The sequence below is a fragment of the Acomys russatus genome, chromosome 31 (genome assembly GCF_903995435.1).
Source record: "Acomys russatus chromosome 31, mAcoRus1.1, whole genome shotgun sequence".
Classification (NCBI taxonomy): domain Eukaryota; kingdom Metazoa; phylum Chordata; class Mammalia; order Rodentia; family Muridae; genus Acomys; species Acomys russatus.
The window spans coordinates 17,410,012-17,431,125 of NC_067167.1; the positions used below are offsets into that span (position 1 = coordinate 17,410,012).

The following is a 21,114-nucleotide window of genomic DNA, read 5'->3' on the forward strand; positions in this document are numbered from 1 at the left end:
AGAGAACCCAAAGGTCTGTCTGTGTTCAACTTGACAGGATCCCCACAGTGCCATTTTTTTTGTTGTTGTTGTTATTTTTTGAGACTGGATTTCTCTGTATAAGAGCCCTGGCTGTCCTAGACTTGTTTTGTAGACCAGGCTGACCTCGAACTCAGAGAGATCCATCTGTCTCTGCCTCCCCAGTGCTGAGAATAAAGGACTACTCCAAAATTTTATTTTGGAATGATTCATTTTCTTTTAAAAAAATTTTAAAGGTCTTATATAGTACAAACTCAAAGAATTCTCTATCAGCCACTTTTAAAGTCTTGAAGGACTAGGTAAGGAGGTTATAAATGAGATTATTTCTCCTTTTCAGTTTTAAAAGAAGACATTTTCTGTAATGAGCGGATATCAATTTCCATAAAAACCATGAGAGCTCGTTAACATTTACATGGAGGCATACGGAAAGTTATTTAGGAGGTTTTAAATTTGTGCTCACCTCTTCATCATGGACACAAGTGAAGCTCAGAGGACAGATTGACAAGGAGCTCCTCCCAAGCCCCTCCTCCCCAGGGCAGAGCTGCCAGGCTGCGGTGACCCCGTACCAGCATCAGCGCATTCACCATGCTTTTAAAAATGACAGTGCTTTCTGTGGGGACCCTGTCAAGTTGAACATGGACCCTATGTCTGTCACATCCTAACTTCCTCCTCCTCCTTCTGCATTGTGTTGACCCTGATAGGTACTAATTGCTGTGCCTCTGCTTACATTATTAATATTTGAGGTTGTCCACTGGTGCGAGGGTCACTCATTCATCAGTAAGTCATTACTGAACAAAGACTCATTGCCATCACTACATTAGGGATAGAAGGGTGAACAACAGTGACCCTGGCTCAGTTAACACAGCCTCGGGAAGGCGCTCAGTGCATAAGCAGTTACAGCACATGGGTCCTTGGCACCATGAGGGCAGGCTTAGAACATAAGGGTCCCTCGCCTGGCTTTAGGTGTTTGGGGGGGTTGGGGACACCTCTGCGGAGGAGGGTCCTAGAAGGAATTCATTCTAGGGAGACATCTGCAAAGGAGACAGTGCCAGGCCAGAAAGAGGGGTGAGAAACACAGGGCGTGGTTTCCAGGCGAGGGAAGACAATTTCAACCCTTATCCAGAGCAAGGCTGAGAGCTGCATTTTAGTGTTCTTTTTCCTGATAAAGAGATATCATTAGATAATATTAGGAAAACTTAATAGCTTCATACATGCTCCAAAACAGAAACAGTTTGTTTTCCTGTGTGCTGTATTGCTAAATCATTTTCCCCCTCTAGAGCGTTGGACAGAATTCACTTCCGTCACATAACTCTGTGTCAAGAGATTTAACATTAATCTTTTCAAAAAATAATCTTTAATTTTTACATTTTGTATTTAATTTCTTTGCGTGTGTTTACTTGTTTGTATATGCACGTGTGTTTTGGGTATGCAAGCATGCCTCCCTCTATTCTCTTTACCTTTTCTCTCTGAGGCAGGGTCTCTCTCACTGACTCTGTTAGACTGGCTGGCTGGTATGCTCCGGGCTGTCTCCTGCCTCTACATCTCTGCTGCTGAGACACCTTTTTACACGGTGCTGGGGGCATGAATAGAGGTCAGTCTTTCATAGTGAGTGTGTGACCCACTGAGCAATCTCCTCCAGGAGGCTCCATCCACCTAAGTTTTTGGTTTAAAAACTATCAACAGGCAGTCATGTTGATGGGACTTTATGGGTGTAGCTTTTGACTGTCACAGTAGACAGGGTCTCCCAGCAAATTTCCATGATCCTTTGGCTTTTTTTGTTGTTGTTGCTGTTTTGGTTTGGTTTGGTTTTTTTGGTTTTTTGAGACTGGGTTTCTCTGTGTAGCCCTGGCTGTCCTTCACTAGCTTTGTGGGCCAGGCTGGCCTCAAACTCACAGCGATCCCCCTGCCTCTACCTCCTGAGTGCTGGGATTACAGGCATGCACCACCACGCCCGGCTTAATCTTCTGGCTCTTAACGTGTTTCTGTTCCGCTTCCTCAATGATCCTAGAGCCTTAGGCGAGGGAACTGTCTTGTAGCTCTATCCCTTGGGACCGCCGTGCCTAAAGCTGAGCTGAACATGGTCAAACAGACATGCTGACGTGGACAGGGAAAACCCAGAAGCTCTCAACCCTACACAGAGAACTACCAGGCAACTGAGGGATGCTGCAGGAGCAACGGTGTTCCCCACGGGAGAGCATACCAATTGGCTATCCAACACCAGAGGGCCGGCCCTTTAAAAAAATGCATACAAAGCAACATTTAACAGACTGAGCAGATTGCATTTGCATATTTAGGAGCATGTACATATATGCATATATGTTATATACATGTTATATGCATGTGTGTGTTATATATACACATATATGTTAGATGAATATAACAAGAATGAATGCAGAAAGAGACTACACATTTGAGAGATTACAAAGAAGGGTATGTTGGGAGTTTGGGGGTAGAGGAAGGAAGGGGGAAATTATGTAATTATATTAAAACCTCAAACGAATAAAATAATAATTTTAAAAAAATGTATCATTTGGGAGCTGAAGAGACAGTGCAGGGTTTAACAGCACTTACTGCGTTTGCAGGGGACCTGGGTTCCCAGCAGCCACGTGGCAGCTCACAACTACCTGTGACTCTAGCTCCAGGAGATACAACGCCCTCTGGCCTCTCCAGGCACCTGCACAGATGTGGTACACGTAAGAACTCACAGAGAAGCACACACATGCATAAAAATAAAATGAGTCAATTAAAAATATATCATCCTTTCTTTCCTCCAGTATTGCTTTTGCTACATCTCAGGCAGATCTTAAATTCAGAATTGGATTTAAGTCTGGAGTGTTTTCCTTGGTTCCTTATGGAAGTCGTGATGTAAGGAAAGAAAACGTGAGGGCAGGAGCGTGGCTCAGTTGTAGAGTGCTTGCCTGGCAGGCTCAGTTCCCAGCATGGCGTCAGTGGAGTGTGGAGGTGTATGCCTGTAATCCCAGCACTGGGGAAGTGGAGGTACAGAGATCATGGATTGAGGGTAATTCTTGAACACAAGGTGACTTCAAGGCCAGTCTGGGATGCAGAAGATCCTGTCTCAAAACAATAAAATAAGACACAAGCTACCAGCATGTACCATGTGCCACCACTCGCAGCCCCGTCGCTGCCTCCCAGTGAAGACCTTCAGAGTTTAGGCTGGACTCCCCCACTTCCCTTCTAAAGGGGCTTTCTATTGATGGGCAGGGCAGATACATGCCTGTAGGGCCCAATCACTCAATAGGCTGAAACAGGAATATTGCTTGTTCCAGGCTACCAGAGACTACATGTAAGGCTCTATCTGAAAAGAAAACAAACAAACAAACCAACCAACAACAACAGCAGCAAAACAATTAGAGATATCCCTTAGTGGAAGAGTACTTGTCAAGCGTGTACATGGCACGAGGTGTAGCAGGCGTTTGCTACTTTGTGGTTCTTTTCTCTCTTCCACCCTTCTCCACTTCTTTACTTCTTCCCTTTCAACCTCCTAACACTGGATAGGAGATTTAAAAAAAAAAAAAAAAAAAAAAAACGAATAAAGGGGAAAGGAGGTATCATTATCTTTAGATTACTTCCTGCCAGAAGTGCTGGGTTCCTCACTTGGGCCCTTTGGACTTGCAGCCTTCCAGCCTTTAGAGCTTCTGGTGGCACTGAGTCCTGCCGTCCCCACTGCTGCACTCAGAGCTTCTCAGCCCCTCCTGCCTCGCTGCCCCCTCACTGCCCCCTCGCTGTCCACTCACTACCTCCCAGCGAAGATCTTTAGGGCTCAGGCTAGACTGCCTGCTTCACCTCTAAATGGGCTTTCTGCTGGTGGGTAAGGCAGGGCAGAGCTGGATTTCATCCCTAGCACATCACTTAGGAAGCTTTACTGAACACCTCTGAGCCTCTGTGTGGTAAAATTAAGACTACGGACACCCACGAGCTAAGGTTTTTTGTGCTTGAAGCTGAGGGTCCAGTTTAACTCAAGGACAGCAAGCTTGTGTTACAGCTTGTGTTTACAATTTCCACTTTCCCAGAAATGTACTTACCCCTCCCAACTAAGAAAGTTCCTAACGGCCCCCCGTGACTGCTTCAACCAATCTTCTCCATAGGTCAACTTGCCCCTCCACCCATTACCCAACCATGAAACACCAAGGCTTGTAACTCCCTGCTTACAGCTTTTCTGGCCAAATGCCAACCAATCACATACTCTAAAACCCATTTCTTTGTCTAAAACCTATAAAAGGTCCATACCTCTGTTTCTTGGGGTCTGCAGCTTCAAAGAGTCAAAAAGACCCCGTCACGTTGGCTCAATAAATTCCTATGTGCTTGTATTGGCAACAGACTCTGTCTCTTAGTGGAGACTCCGGGAATAGACTAGAGATCTCCCTAGAGGTCTCAGTCCTTCTTTTTTAATATTTATTTTTATTGTATGTGCATTGGTGTTGTGCCTGCATGTATGTCTGTGTGGGGGTAACAGATCTCGGAGTTACAGTTGTGAGCTGCCATATGGGTTCTGGGAATTGAGACCAGGTCCTTTGGAAGAGTACTCTAGAGGTCTCAGTCTTACAGAAGTAGGGTAGCATGCTGAGCAGTGTGTAATCTTAGGACATCCGTAGCTGTTTTAAGACTTGTGTAAGCCTTTTGTCCCTGAGATAAAGTCGAAGCCCTTCGTGATTGGCCCGTCCACCTGTCCTTCCTTCACATCCCGGCTTCCCGCCCAATCCTCCAGGCTCTGGCCTCCATCCACCAGGCCACTCGTCGCCTGCCTCTTCATTTCTTCATACCACGCCTCTGCTCAGCCAGCTCCGTGCTAATTAAGACTCAACTCAGGAAAAGAAACGGAAACAAAAGCATGCATTCTGAAGCATCTGGAGCATGAAAAACTGATCTGTGATGTTAAAAACCAGACACTGGGTGGAGGAGAGCTATAGATAAGAAAGGAGCACAAGGGAATTTCCTAGTCGTGTTTTATTTTATTTTATTTTATTTTTTTAATGTATAAGGGTGTTTTACTTGCATGGATGTCTTTGTACCTCATACGTATAATGCCCACTAGATGTGTAGTGCCCACGTAGACCAGAAGAGAGTATTAGGTCCTCTGCACCCTGGGGTTACAGGTGGTTGTGAGCTGCCATGTGGGTGCAGGGAACAGAACCTGGGTCCTCTGGAAGAAGAACCGGTGTTCTTAAAAAACCGAGCCATCTCTCTGGATCCTTGTTCTTGATTTTGGAGGCTATACAGGTGCATGCAGTTGTTAGCATCTTTAACACGTGTTTTGTTTTGTTTTGTTTTGTTTTTGCACAGTAATAATGCCTTAAAAAAAAAAAAAAAAAAAAAAAAAACCACAGGCATCATCTCCTCCAGGAAAATGCCTGGCCAGGCTGGATTTCAGTGGCTCCATAGGGTCCCCACCTCTTCACATCTACCTCTGCCCTTGCACTTAGTGCATGGTGTCATTGATGTCTTCTCTTTTATGTACTCTGTGCCCCTATTGGTCTGTGAGTTCCTGTAAGGGACCAGTGACCTGATGTCTATGTGCCTGCAAGAAGGCTGCCTAACTTTAGCCGTCCGTGCCTGCCCTTACCCATAAATAGAGAATTGTTAGTATCTTCTCCACACAAAGCTGTTGGGATGATGAAAAGAGCAGGTCTCTGTAAGGAGCACAGCACATAGTAAGTGCTCAATAAAAATCAGTCCCTTAACCCAGGGGAGGTGCTGCATAAACTGTGGCACCGAGGACAATGCATGCAGTAAACCTAGACCCTGTTTGGGTCTAGCCAATGGATACCACATTCTCCCCCGTTGTGTGGAAAGCGGGGACTGCCTCTGACATAAACTCTGGTGCCCATGATTTGGTCACTCCCCTTTGGTGGGGAGACCTGGTGGCTCACAGAGGAAGGGGAAGCAGGCTATCAGATGAGACCTGATAGGCTGTGGTCATATGGTGGGGGAGGAAGTCCCCTTCTGTCAGAGGTCTAGGGGAGGGGAAGAGGGCAGAAGAGGGAGGGAGGGTGGGAATAGGAAGAGAAAAGCGAGAGGAGCAAGTAGATAACATTCGGGATGTAATCTGAATAAATTATAATAAATTAAAATTTAAAAATCAGTCCTTTAACTGGAACAGAAAGTTTACCCACACTGACATAGCAAGTGCGGCTTCTTATTTCTACAGTGAACCCAGTCTTCTTTATTTGAGCCCCTCTTCTGTCGTAGGCAGGATAGCAGGAAAAAACAATTATCCCAATCTGTTAATTCTGTTTCATCCAGCAAAACCAATATAGGCTCATTATACAACGCACACATGCTTTGTTCCCATTGGCACCCACTGAAATAATTTAGTCATGTGTCGATTAGTTTAAAGCACATGAAAGTGTGCATCATCCTGAAGAGAACAAATGTTGTACGATCCCAGTACATAAAGTACCCAGAGCAACAACCCTGATAATAACAGAAATAAAGCTGTGGTTGCCATGGCCTGGGCAAGGAGATGGGGGTGCTGTTTGACAGATGGGGGCTTCTGTTTGGGTTGAAGAATAAGTTCTGGAGAGAGATGGTGTTGGTCACAGGGCAGCAATGTGAGTGTACTTAGTGCCACACAAGTGCATGCTTAAAAATGGTTAAAACACTGAACTTTATTTTTTAATTCTATGTGTTTGTGCACCATGTGCATGCTTGGTTATGTGAGGTGGCCAGGACAGGGCCATCAGATTTCCTGGAGCTGGAGCTACAGAGGGCTGGGAGCTGCCATGTTGGTGCTGGGAACTGAACACGGGTCCTCTGGAAGGGCATCCAGTGTTCTTAACCACTGAACCACCTCTCCATCCCCTAAAGTGTTAAACTTTAGATTGTGCATATTCCACTATAACTTTTTTAAAAGTTCTAATATTCTCATGCCTGCGAGCCATAGCGTATCTTATCAGCACATCTCCCACCGAAGCCCACCCCAACTCCTGTGAAGGAGCCCCCTCTGGATCTGCGGGGCTCCTCCTCCTCTAGGTGCCCTGCCAGAGCAATGTTGTCGTAAGCCGGGGAAAGAGCAAAGAGCTCCTGTCCCAGGCTTTGTGCCAGGCACAGGAAGCACAAAGAAACACTGTTGCAAATGTCTAGTGAGAGATGCAGACCAATCAACAGAGAGCGTTTCCACGCAGAGTCCGGCGGGGATGTCGTGGGAGAGCAGTAAAATGGGGGACACACAAGAGTTAACCTGCTGAGTAAGGGCAGAACCCACCTCCCCAGTGCTCTGTTTACCATCCCCCCACCTCTCCCACCCTCTCCGACCCCCTCACCATCCTCCCGCACCACCCCACCCACCCCCCACCCCGGCCGGCGGCTGGCTTTCTTCTTTCAACTCTCTTTCCTTCCCTGTGAAACCCTCCCAGTACTTAAAGTTCCGGCCTGAGCTGCCACCCGCCTTCTGAAAGAGATGGCTTCAACACAGCCAAAATTAATTTCCCCTTCTCCCGAGTTCCCACAGCCACCTCTTACATCTCCATTTAGCACATCCTGTCAGGTAATACAGCCTTTTGTAGTTCTCGCAGCCCCCCCCCCCGCTCCCCTACCCCCCGGTTGGATATATTTTGGGGATTTATATTTCTAAGAAAGACACGCTGTCTAGAACCAACCGTGGCCTAAAAGAATCACTCATCAGTGTGGATGCCTCCCCTGCCTCTCTGCTCCACTTTTCTTCTCACTGCCTGCTTCCTGATCCACACGGCAGGGCTGCTTTCCGATGCTTCAAAAGATCAGCTGGGAAAATTAACCCAGGAAGAGCTTATCCGAGTTCATCATCGCTTCAGAGGTTTCCACGCACGCAGGCACGCACGCACGCACGCACGCACGCACGGTCTTTGGTTCAATGGTCTTGTTGGGGTGTGGCGCAGGGGTTTGGAAGATCGGATTGGGAATATGATGGTGCAAAGATGCTCACCGCTTGGTAGCCCGGAGCAACAAGAGAGGAGAGACTAGGGTCCAAACAATTCCTACGAGGCCCCACCTCTCACGGGTTTCACCGTAGGCTGGAGGCGAAGACGACCGCATGAGATCTGAACTGTAATAAGGGGACAGATGACATGCCATGACTCATGGGTCTGGCTCACCTATGCCTTTCAGAAGCTCGAGCCCAAGATGGCCTCTATCCTTCTGAAAGTCCTACCTCCTGACGTCACTAACCACCCCTCGGTCAGTTATGCCGAGAGTCACGTGAGCAGAGGGTCACATGAGCAGAGCTCTGAGGCATCCTTACAACAGTCCTGCCTGAGTGTCCCCACCCTGCTCTCCCACCCAGCTTGTGTTACTTATTGCTACGTAGTTATCAGATCCCTGACTTAGATGGCCCAAAGGTTTGTCTCGGCTCACGGATGCAGAGATTGTGGTCCACAGACTCTGGATATGTTGATTCAGGGATAACAGTGCTGTGGGAGTGTGGACAGAGAAGGCTTTGAATCCATCTCAGACAGGAAGTGGAGCATGAGTAAGAGATGCATCCTTCAAAGCCGACCTCCATCCTTCAGCCACGTCCTACCTGCCTCCAGTTTCCAGGACCTCCTCTAATATAGCACCACTTGCCGAGGGAGCGAGTGTGTAATAGATATCAACCTGGAAGAGGCACTTCAAACTGACCTTGTGATAGTGCCTCCTTTGTGACTTGCTTCCTGCTTCTCTGGCCACTTCATTTTCCCCCTCGTGGATGCCGCTGTTTGTGCCCTTCCTGACCCTGGGGTTCTGCTGATGCGTCTTTTGACCCTGTGCATTTTTGCGGCATGATCTCAGGAAAGCCCGTGGCTTCAGCCACTAGTTGCACTGCTAACAGTGACTGCTCAGATCCGATGCCTGACCCATTGTCTGCTGATCACTTCCGAGTCCTGCCTCCCTCAGCTCTCCCAAGCACCTGCATCCTGCTTGAACCCTCGTGCATTCTCTGCCTCAGTGGGCAGCACCAGGAGCCACCCATCAGCGCTGGGAGTCACTTTAACTCTTTGCTCTTTACAATTGAGCCCCAGGCTGTCACTTAATCCATTCATAGAGAAAATCTACCTTCTGCCGTAGCTTTAACTCGGGCCTACCTCATTTCTTACCAGTGCTATGGCCTTGTGCCATCCTGCCGTGTGCTTTCCCATAGTGCAGCCCTGCGATCTCTCTCAGTAAGAGATCCATCCGGTTTATGGCAGCCTCATATTCGTAACTCCCTCGCTGGCTCCTCAGTGCTGTTGGAAAGAAAGCCACACACACACTTTGATATAGGATCTACAAAATGCTCCGCTGCCTGCCCGTCTGTGTAGTTTTATATTAGACCTTCATGAACCATTTATAATGCCTAAATGAACCCTGCTCTCAAAGAGAGCTAAACTGTAATATGTGGACTCTTGTTCATTTTGTCTTTTAAAAAATAATAGCCTGCAACCCAGGTACTGTAGACAGCCAGACCCCTGAAGGTTGTTGGCCAGGCAGCCTAGCCAAACTCATGAGCTTCAGGTTTGCTGACAAATCCTGTCACAAATAAATAAATAAATAAATAAATAAATAAAGGTGGGCCGTTAGAGAGATAGCCCAGTGGTTCGGAGAACCTGCTGCTCTTACAGACAACCTGCGTTCACTTCCCATCACCCGTGTCCGGTTTCTCAAAACCACCTGTAACTCCAGTTCCTGGGGACCTTATATCCTCTTCTTTCAAGCACACCCATGCATGTACACACACATGCACACCCACACGTGCACATGCAACCACACTTACATTTATATAACCATGTGCTGGTTAGTTTTATGTCAATTTAACACAAGCTATAGTCATCTGAGAGGAGGGGACCTCAACTGAAAAAACTGCCTCTGTAGGATTGGGGTACAGCAAACCTGTAGACCCAGTTCATTGTGGGAGGGGCCACCCCTTGGCTGGTGGTCCTGGGTTCTATAAGTAAGCAGGCTGACCAAGCCATGATGAGCAAGCCAGTGAGCCGCAGGTCTTCATGACCTCTGAATCAGCTCCTGCCTCCAGGTTCCTGCTCAGTTTTGAGTTCCTGCCTTGGCTTCCCTCAATGGACTGTGGCAAATAAACCCAAGTTGCTTTGGGTCACACATAGCATACATAGCGATAGTAACTGGGACAACCCACATGAACATGCACATCCACCACAAAACACAATACACAATCGGTGTGTGTATGTATACACATATGTATGTATAATAAAGATGTATAATAAAGATTCACTGTTTATAGTGCTGATACTGTCATTGAACATGCCCTAAAGTCAGTCAATGGCATGCCAGTCTATGTTCTGTATGGAAATCTCCTGCCTCTCTAGTTTCTAGTGGAGCTAGAAACAGCTGAGCTGTCCACACAGTGGGCAAGGCCTAGATCACCTTACCCGTCTTCCCTTGGTCTTTGTCCAGGTGTCTGAAATGAGGCATACTGTAAATCTAGAAAAGGGCACATGGGTACCATGTGGGAACAAATTCAGGATTCAGTCAGACAGAAGACAGAGAACATGTGCTGGGACACCCAGCAGCCTCTGCGGCCAACCTGGTTTGGCATCTCATGATGTTCCACGTTTCGTGGCACTGCCCGACAGACTGGTTGCTTCCTCGTACCCACACAAATACTGATTGTGGAGGATTCTCAGTCTCTATGGTGATGTCGCCTAAGGTTCAGACTTTCAAGTACAACCTTCTGTCCTGGACTCTATTAAAAATGTTTGGTTGCTATATACTCACTTATATCTGCATACTAGCCCAAGGGGCATGTCCCAGGAAAGCCTTCACTTACCAGGAAACTGGGACAGAGGGGAGGACATCCTATTGGGACTCTAGATGAGAGAAGCATGGGAGAATAGCAAAGTAGAAGGATCCAGAGGGTCCTAGAAACCTACAAGTAGAACATTATGATAGGCAGATTTGGGCCCAGGGGTCCCGCTCAAACTAAGGCACCAGCCAAGGACAATACTTTAAACTTTAAACCCCTACCCAGATCTAGCCAATGGTCAGAACATTCTCCACAGTTGAGTGGAGAGTGGGATATGACTTTCTCATGTACTCTGGTGCCTCACATTTGACCATGTCCCCTGGCGGGGGTGGGGGAGACCTGGTGGCACTCAGAGGAAGGACAGCAGGTTACCAAGAAGAGACTTGATACCCTATGAGCATATACAGGGGGAGGTAATCCCCCTCAGGAACAGTCATAGGGGAGGGGAATAAGGGGAAAATGGGAGGGAGGGAAGAATGGGAGGATACAAGGGATGGGATAATCATTGAGATGTAACAAGAATAAATTAATAAAAAAATTTTTTAAAAAATGTTTGGTTGCAAATAGCAGGATAAAACCAAGAATGGTGGCTGAAACAAGCAGCTTGTCGAATGTAATGCTGAATCTAGGGCTTGTCTAGTTTAGGCCCTCACCAGAGCCACTCAACCTGCTGGTTCCCGTTGTCATGGTGATGCCAAGACCGGCTTAAGTCCCAGCCATCAGGCCTGTGTGGAAAGGTGTGAGAAGGGTTTGCCTTCTCAGTTGTATCATCTTTTATTAAGAAATAACAAAACAGATGTTTACTTGGGTTTTTCTCTTCACCAGAACCACCATCACACGTGGTCATCTGTGACTTCAAGGGAGCCCAGAAGAGTGTATTGAACAAGGCATATTAGTGCCCTGAATAAAACTGGGACGATGTTAATGAGAAAAGAAGGAATAAAGGTTAGTGAACCTACCCTCAAGGGGTCCTCTGTATTCCCACCAGACGACCATTGAGGACTTGTCCTGTTTACCGCTGCGGAAATCCCCTTAGCACGGCTCTTTTTGCTCCTGACATTCAAATGCACTCCGATGATCTTTTGCAAATTCTGACAAAGGCAGCTTTCATTGGATAACCTTGACTTTGAGGGGCAGGTGTGAGATATGGGCGGGACCATATTCTGAAAAACTACCCTCTCCTACTAACTTCTCCACTCTCGAGCAATTTAATCAGCCATTTATAATACGTATGCTCATTGTGGTGTTTTCTCTCCCTCTCATCCCAGTCATGAGCCTGGGTGGCCATGTCTGACGGGTGGACGCGTGTCAGAATGACTGACTGTATATGGGGACCCTGTTCCTATCTTTAGTGTATATATTAGTGGCTCCTCACAATAGCTCAGTTTTATGATACAGATTTGTTGGAATTAAACTCGAGCAGCTCATGTAAAATTAATTTTTGTTCCACTTCACTTCCAGCCACTAATTAGTTGAAGCCCAGTACGCTGTGTGCTCTCTCTCGTGCTCTCTCTCTCTCTCTCTTCTCTCTTCGCTTCTCTCTTCTCTTCTCTTCTCTGTCTCTCTCTCTGTCTCTCCTGGTGTGGTAACATTCACTGTTTTGATTTTGCTCTTTACTGTAACCGTGTGTGCTGGGAATATGCGAACTGTGTTTACTTTGACTAGTTATCCGTTTACTCACCAGAGGTTGTTGTGGCTCCAAATCTGACCCTCTCCTGGCTATCTGTGACTGGGAAGGAAGTCCACACCCCAGTCTTCTGTCTATAGACACTGGGGTTGTGCACAAGCAGTGCTGGAAAGGGGCATCGAGACAGGCAGTTCCACCGGAATCCGCCAGGCCACGCATGTCCAGCCGTATCCACCCACCCATCCCTGGGCAGCACATGTGTGGTCACATTTCATCTGTTCAGGAACCAGTTTTAAGCTCTGTGTCTCCTCTCCATGTGGTCATTGAACTATCTATTCCTTGTTCCCTCCTTATGAGGAGACAGCAGCGATGCTTTGAAGAGGTGTTTGGTGGATTGAGATTTCCCACGTTAAGTATAATTACACGGGTTATGTATGGATGTGGCAGACCTAGGCCCTGTGTGGTGTTACTGTAAATGTGCAACACCATGTTTATGGAATGTTGCAAATCTATAGTTCACTTCTCTGTAGTTCTAAAACCCCAAAGCTGTTGAAAACCCAAGTTTCTTCTTCGCTTCGGTAGATTCTAACCTGATCTGGATTAAAGGGCTTGCAGAGCCTGGCCTGAAGGCAAGTGAGATGGTTTCGAGGCCTTGTTTAATCCTTAGGTGCAGATATTCACACATTTTTGGCTGAAGAAATGTCAGTGTGGCGGGTTATAGGGTGCTGTGTTCCCACCCCCACCCCAGCAATATTACATAGTACTGCCCCCTTCAGAGGAAGAATTCGGACATCTGATGCATGTGACCCGAGGCTTCTGATGAAGGTTTAGGGCGTGGTGTGTGTGGATCCAGATCCCCATTCCCTGCACTGTCTCTGGGTGCCTTGCCTGGATAAATGCATTACAGGCAGCATTCTCTGAGCACTGAGGGGACTAGCATTAGTTCCATGTGGCCAGACCTAGGTCAGAGGTCTCCTGGGTCCCAGGGAGTGCTCAGGACAGCCATTCGCTCACAGCAGCATCAGAAAGGCAGAAAGAAGCCATCAGGAAAGCATCTGAAAGTGGTGCTGAAGTTGCCGAACACAGTGCCTCTTCAGATCTGAGCAGCACAGGGGTCTGAGGGCTTGGCAGTGAGTGAACAGAGCCTCGTTGTTTATTTGCTGAGAGGAGCACATCTGTAGGCGGAAGCAGCAGCCACAAGACAAGACTCTGCCGGTGGGATGAGGGCTCTGTGGATGCCGGTGCATCTAGAAGACTAGAACACGCCCTCTCCCATTTCTGAAGAATGAACATGTGGCCAGAGGAGAGGGCCAGGAGGGGATGGAGCGAGGAGCAGGGGTTGCAGGCTAAGCTGGTACTTAGGGAACAGCCTATAGCCTGGGCTTTGAGCTCACATGGCCCTGGCTTATGGCTCTTGTCACAGCATTGTTGGCGTTGTTGATAGCACCATCTTTCTTCTCCAACATGTCTTTGTTTGCACTGTTAAAGTATATGGTCCGTCCTGTTCATAGGCCAGCTTAGGAAACCGTCGGAATTATGCTTAGGGAACTACAAAGACGTTTTAAAAAAAAAATTTTTTTTTTTTAAGGATGCACATTAAAGAGGTGATGGGAGGTAATTTGGGCCACTTGGCACTGCCCAATAAAAAGTCTTTTGTTTTATTTCCCCAGTCGTTCTGTTGCTCTTCAGTCCTGGGAAAATAAACTGGAAGGCTGGCAGCTGAGCAGCCGTAAGCGGCCGCAGGTCAGCAGGAGTGTTTGTGAATCTCTGTGTACACACATGCCTAGAAACAGAGCCACTGTTGCATGACCCCAGGGAAAGAAAATTGTTCTCTCCTTAGCTGAACTTTCAGGAATTCCTGTGCTGTCTAGAACTGCACCCCTCCCATCCAAAAAACCCCCACAATCTTATGTCTGTTTCAAGAGACTCAGGAAGGGTGGTGACCTGTTCTTTCCTCTTTCTCTGCCGCCCCCCTACATGTGAGTGTGTATGTGTGTGTGTGTTCCCTCCCATGGCTGCATTTTATGATTTGGTTTTCATTTTCTTTTCGCATTTCACTTTCTCTGATGGTCAGATCTGGCAGCTGACAGACACTTACCTATCATTTTTGTGTTTCCAGCCAAGAAAAAGAAGGACTAAATTTCAGGAGAGCCTGAGGTCTGTGTCTTACATTTTGTGTAGGATGTTCTCGGTGCTTTGGAGACAGGGATTCACCCTTTGGGAATCCTTTACTTTTGGTTCGTAATTCTGTCACATTTTGAGCTCTCCTCTCTGCTGCTGGGTAGGTGGAAAGAAAAAAAGCTACATGACAGCTAGTAATCCCCACTAGGCCCCCACAGTGAGATGCAGTTTACCGAAGCTTAGCAATGAAAAGCAGATTAGCCCTCCAAGATAAGGAGGGACCGGAACTTTCCAACACTGCTGAAAAGGCTTGCATGTGGGCATCTGTCTTCACCACGACTGTGGCCCTGCAAACGAGATGGTTGGTGAGGTTAACTGGACTTCTTCTTGGGGGAGAGGGGTTGCCTAGAGACCTCCAGGCTAGCTCTTATCTGGGTGAATTCATTGCAGGCAGGTAAGCCAAGACATGGGAGATGCAGAGACACGCACATGTTTCATCTCTCAGGGGAAGACACACATAAACACCACACACACACACACACACACACACACACACACACGTGCAATACCAAACCTATTGTTATCCTCTCAAATATTTGCATTCTTTCTCTGGGGACAAGCTAAATAGTAATTATAAAACTTTTCTTCTTCTTCTTCTTCTTCCTGGTCAACTATATATACTTTGCAGAGGGAGGGCAGACCTCACAGGTCATCCAACTGTGAGCATGCCAGTAAATCTGGAAGAAGAAGAAGAAGAAGAAGAAGAAGAAGAAGAAGAAGAAGAAGAAGAAGAAGAAGAAGAAGAAGAAGAAGAAAAAGAAATTAGCTACCTGTGTGCTCCTGGCCCATGTTAGAGCCTCCAGGTTTACCCCCACATGAGTAATGTTTCGTAATGTTTCTTATTTTGGGATCCTTGGCCTTGCACTAGCAGTCCAGGTGGTCCATTCCTTGGGATGTGTGTACACATATATACTTCTGGGAAAAGATCCATAGTGTTCATGACAGGCGCTCTCTCTCTCTCTCTCTCTCTCTCTCTCTCTCTCTCTCTCTCTCTCTCTCTCACACACACACACACACACACACACACACACACACACACACACACACACACAGCAGTGACAAGAACAGAAACTCCCTGAGACATGGACAGCCATGGCTGCCTAATAACGCAATATTCTTTGAAGTGACATTTAAAACATTATTAAAGGACAGCTGGCATCTGAAGAACAAGGCCCTTGAGTTTTCTATGGTGACCACAAGAAGTTCCGCCTTGACCACTGTTTGTCAGTCTTGACAAGCCTTGCAGATGCACAGCTCTATTGTCCCCAGCGTCTATAGTCCTGACATGCTTTTAATGAGAGAAGAAGACAGCCTGTGGAAAGTGCTCGCAGAAACAAGCTTTAGAATTAAGTTAATTGACAAAATGTTGGCTTTTCAAGGTCGTCTCTCCAGAGGGGCATTGTTACTAAAACAGTATAAACGCTACCAATGGCCTCCAACACTATTGCATTTTACTGACCAACAAACAGGGCATGCTCTTCTTTCTAAACTGAGACCCAACTGCCATAGGGCTAGTTTCATGGCCACCTGGGAAACTGACAGAGCGTGGTGGAGTAGCACTGTCTGATCCTACCTGAGAGAATGCCATTTTCCTTTTGGGGATGCTGGATGTGCCCCTTGGAGACTTGAATTGGCCATTGAATGCCACGTGCCTATGGAGAGCTAACTGCTTGCTTGCATTTTATAGGCGGGTGGCCGCCTTGCTCCTGGCCATTCCCTCTATACCCAGTCCCCCCACCTCCATTCCCACTTACAGCTTGACACTTCTGTCCCAGTGATGACAATTCTTAGTAATGCTAGCCTCGTGAAAATGGCACAATAGCCAGGCGGTGGTGCCATACGCCTTTAATCCCACACAGAGAAATCCTGTCTTGAAAAACAAAAAAACAAGCCGGGCGTGGTGGCGCACGCCTTTAACCCCAGCACTTGGGAGGCAGAGGCAGGTGGATTGCTGAGAGTTCGAGGCCAGCCTAGTCTACAAAGTGAGTCCAGGATGGCCAAGGCTCCACAGAGAAACCCTGTCTCGAAAAACCAAAAACAAAAAACAAAAAACAAAAAAAACAAAACAAAAAGAGAATGGAAAAAAAAAAAAAAGAAAGAAAATGGCACAATAGCCTTTAAGTGTGAATATTCAATTTTCTTATGTTTTTTTTTTTTTTTAACCTATAACTTTCTTTTTTCCTTTAACGTTCTTTAAAGTCTTAGTGCAGTGTTTTCCCTGAGATGGTGGGAGAGGCTCTTACTTTCTACACTGTATATTTGGTACGATTCTAACTTTCCCTGGTTCTGACAAATGAAGTAAATGACTTGTGGACATGTGATGGATAGACTCAGAGCTGTTTCTCAGCCTTGACCCCAGCACTTTGTAACTGTCTGGTGGAGATAGAAGCAGGTTTCTTAGCCAAGGGTCAGTGAACTTTTCCTGAAATGGGTGTGTCAATTTCCAACTATGGTAGAAAAGCACCTGAGATATTCAACATAAAGAGAGGAAAGACTTCAACCGGGTGTGGTGGCGCATGCCTTTAATCCCAGCACTCTGGACGCAGAGGCAGGCAGATCTCTGTGAGTTCGAGGCCAGTGAGGTCCACAGAGTGAGTCCAGGACAGCCAGGGCTACACTGTCTTGGGGGAAGAAAAAAAAAAATAGAGGAAAATCTTCTATAAATCATGGCTTTATAAGTTTCAGCCCACAGCTGCTCAAGCTTGCTGATTTGGGTAAAACAAAAAGAACATCATAGCAGGAATACTTAGGGCAACCAGTTCCCCTCTTCAAGGGTTCTAGGGAGCAAAGAGGAAGAGGTGAGGCAGGGTCCCAGTATTCCTCTCAAGGGCATGCCTTATATGACCCCCCCCCCCCAATTTTTTCCCAGCTTGGATTCTAACTCTTTTTATTTTATTTTATTTTATTTATTTTTTAAAGGATTCACCACCTCCCTACCCAGGGTCTGGGGCCAAATCTTTAAAACATGTGTCTTGAGGAGATACTTTTCCCAACCATAGCAATTGGCTAGGCGTCCGTGCTTCAGGCTTTGTGGACGAGAAGTCTTTGATGCAGCCATTCAGTCCAACAGCTGCAGTATAAAAGCTCCATACACAGTATGCAAATGAGTGGGGGAAGCTGCGAGCCAATGAAACTTCATTGTAGGCCCTGAAATGTGAATTTCATGTAGTTTTCACACGTTGTAAAATGTTCCTCTTTTTCTTTCAATCATTTAATAATGAAAAAAAATCATTCTTGGGTCATAGATCATACGAAAACAGGCAGTTGGCCGGATCGGACCAGTTCCTGGTAACCCACAACCTCAGAGCATATTCTGTGGAGTCTAAGCCTCCAGGACAGCCGCCCATCAGTGTTTGCTTCTGGGAAAATGGGAGAGATGGTCTCAAAAGAGCCAGCAGGTGGCTTCTTGTGCCTTACTAGAGGCCTCGGTTACATATATATGCATTTGTCAGACTGACAGAGATTTATTTAAAGTTCAGACACTTTATTGAGTACTTCAGTGGAAATTATAGGATCACATACTGCCTAACTGTCCCCAGACCTCAGCGGCAGGTGGTGGACGACAACCCTTTGTTTCTCTTGTGTGCCTATGAGTCAGTGGGAACCACTATGTGCCATTCGTGTTTCTCCTTGGGGTCCAAGGGTGAGTGCACTAGCTCCTCTCTGGGAAGATGCACACGCCTGCAAAGTGAACAGCATATGCGTATTTCAGTACTTTGCTTGCTCTGCTGCTCAAACACAGCCCGGCTGCAAGTGGCTGCATACCCCAGTTTAAAAATATGCGTCGATACTTAAGGAAGGGGAAAAAACAAAAACAAAAACAAACCAAAAAAAAAAAAAAAAAAAAAAACAAACCACTGGGCCCTTACATATGAAACCTGCCAAATCTCAATCTTTATGGACGGCAGATGCCCCTGGATAGCAGGACACACGTATATGAGATATTAGGATAGGGTGCCTGGAGTGAGATAACCAAGCACAGCAGGATGTGCCTCTCCAGATTGAAACAGGACTCTGGCAGGTCAGAAAGGCATGTCCTCTGGTCTCCGTGCAGGATGCTACACCTGTGGCAGGGCTCCCTCTGCCCATTCCCTAAGACGAGGCAGTGCTCTCACCTCTCTCACACAGCTGGGTCTCCTCGGGTGACATTGTCCTGTCCATGGCTTCAGCAGCCTCTGTTGCTGCAGCCAGAACCGTGGGATTTGCCCCGTCACATCCTCCCTTAAGTCTTTCCCAAGTTCTTCCAGTTGCCACGGAATGCGTTTAGGATCCAATTAGGAATTCTGAGAAAAAAATCTCGTAAAAACCTCTTCCATGGTCTCTGGGTATCCAGCCTTCCTATCCCTTTATCCGAAGTAACCATCTGGACTCATCATGCCCTTTTCTCTGGGGGATGTGTGTGTGTGTGTGTGTGTCTATGTCTGTGTGTGTATATATGTGTGTGTGTCTGTGTGTGTGTCTGTGTGTGTGTATGTGTGTGTATATGTGTGTATATATGTGTGTGTGTATGTGTGTGTGTCTGTGTGTGGGGGGGTGTCTGTGTGGGTGGGTGTATATGTTTGTGGGAGGTGTATGTGTGTGTATATGTGTGTGTCTGTGGGGGGTGTATGTGTGTGTGTCTGCGGTGTGTGTGTGTGTGTGTGTGTGTCTGTCTGTCTGTCTGTAGCCCACTGGGCAGGAAGTAGAAGAGTCAATGCCCAAAGATGAAGCCAGGTTGCAGGGACATGGCCATGGTTTGGAAGCCAAGTAACACATTCTGTAGCGATACATTGAGCTTCATGTCTGGCGTGGGCTGTATGCGTCCACAGGAGCTCGGGGCCCTTCAGCCTGTTAACCCCATGGTCTCTGGAGATCAGGGAAATGCTCTCTTCTGAACTCTTAGGTGTATCCAGAGTAATGAGTTAGAACGAATAGAGTGGGTTCCTCCGGAGGTTTAACACTGGGGCTCTGAAGTCATGGTCCCTCAGAGTTACACCTGGTTCTTGTCTAAACGTGAACAAGTTAGGCTAGTTCAACTGCAGTTCTCCGTGGGAACAGTGCCCGCCCCATAGCTGAAGACTGAAGGGCATGGGTTACATAAAACGCTCACTACAGAGTCTAGCTCCTAGGCTGCCCCGGGTAATGCAGGATGTTTTTGTTAATCAAGTACATCCAAGAAAATTGGAAGACATTATGTTAAGCAAAATAAACCAAACGCAGGATAGCACTTCCTGTTCTCATATATGAATGCTGAAAGTGTCACACAGAATAAGGTACAGGAGACTAGATAGAGACGGGTTTGATTTTGGTACCACAGTGCAAGTAGGCAGGGTAAGCGCTGATGCCCTATAACACCATGCCCAGAGCTGTCAATCAGCTTCTGCATAGTTCATAAAGAGCTCAGAGAGGAGCTCAAAGGTCACCTGCACATTCAAAGTAACAATAAATATCCAAGAAGGACATGTTAATTACTCTGACTTGATCATTATACTTTGTATATAGATATTGAATAATTGCCCCACAAATATGTACAATAATTATGTGCCCCTTTTTTAAAAGTATACACAGGGGCTGAAGAGATGGATCAGTGGGCATAGTGCTTGCTGTACCGTGTAAGCACCGAGTTTGGATGCCAGAACCCTCATAAAAATCCAAGAGCCTTAGCACTTGGGCTGGGGGCCAAGGGGATGAATTGAAAGTTGACCCCCCCCCACATAGACACGCACTGACACATAGACTGTCTTAAGGTTTTATTGCTGTGAAGAGACTCCATGGTCATAAAAACTCTTATAAAGGAAAAATTTTCGTTGGGGCTGGCTTACAGTTCAGAGGTTTAGTCCATTATCATCATGGCAGGAAACATGGCGGCGTGCAGGCAGACATGGTGCTGGAGAAGGAGCTGAGAGTTCTGTGTCTGGGTTCACAGGCAGCTGGCAGAGACAGTGACACGCTGGGCCTGGTTTGAGCATCTAAAACCTCAAAGCCCATCCCCAGTGACACACTTCCTCCAACAAAGCCACACCTACTCCAACAAGGCCACACCTCCTAATGGTGCCACTTCCTATGGGCCTATGAGAATCATTTTTATTCAGACCACCACATATACCCTTCCATGTGTACGTGCATAGGCACATGCACACACATCCATGAAGATAGATAGATGGATAGGTAGGTAGGTAGATAGATAGATAGATAGATAGATAGATAGATAGATAGATGATACAGAGAGGCAGAGACAGAAAGAGACAGAAAAACTAGAGAACAAGAGAATCTAAGCAACAGGTTTTCTCTTTGCTTAAAGACATCCCACATAAAGGTCGGCTTGATGGAACCTTATCCCACTGAAAGTCATCTTGAGTTTAGAGTCAACTATAATTAATGTCTGTAAGTCTTCATACATAGTAATTACGTGATCCATAATTTTCTCAGCTCTATCCCTTATTCCACCTCCTTCCTTCCCCTTAATATTTTGTAGGCTCTGTAGTTGTTTTTATTGCATTTAATCTTGCTTAATGTTATCCCGAGAACTGATGCAGGATGAAAATATTAATGAGTTTTAAAGAGTATTTACATAAATATATGG

The 21,114-nt window shown here is 46.6% G+C and overlaps 1 protein-coding gene across 1 annotated transcript in view; it reads left to right on the forward strand.

The window, feature by feature from the left end:
- The first annotated feature begins 11,568 nt into the window (after positions 1–11,568).
- The window catches only part of Tmcc3 (transmembrane and coiled-coil domain family 3), a 152,901-nt gene continuing 143,355 nt past the window's right edge, over positions 11,569–21,114 (forward strand). Inside the window, exon 1 of the mRNA XM_051172692.1 lies at positions 11,569–11,689. Within this exon, the coding sequence (XP_051028649.1) occupies positions 11,663–11,689 (27 nt within the window). The 5' untranslated portion in view covers positions 11,569–11,662. The remainder of the gene's footprint in view (positions 11,690–21,114) is intronic.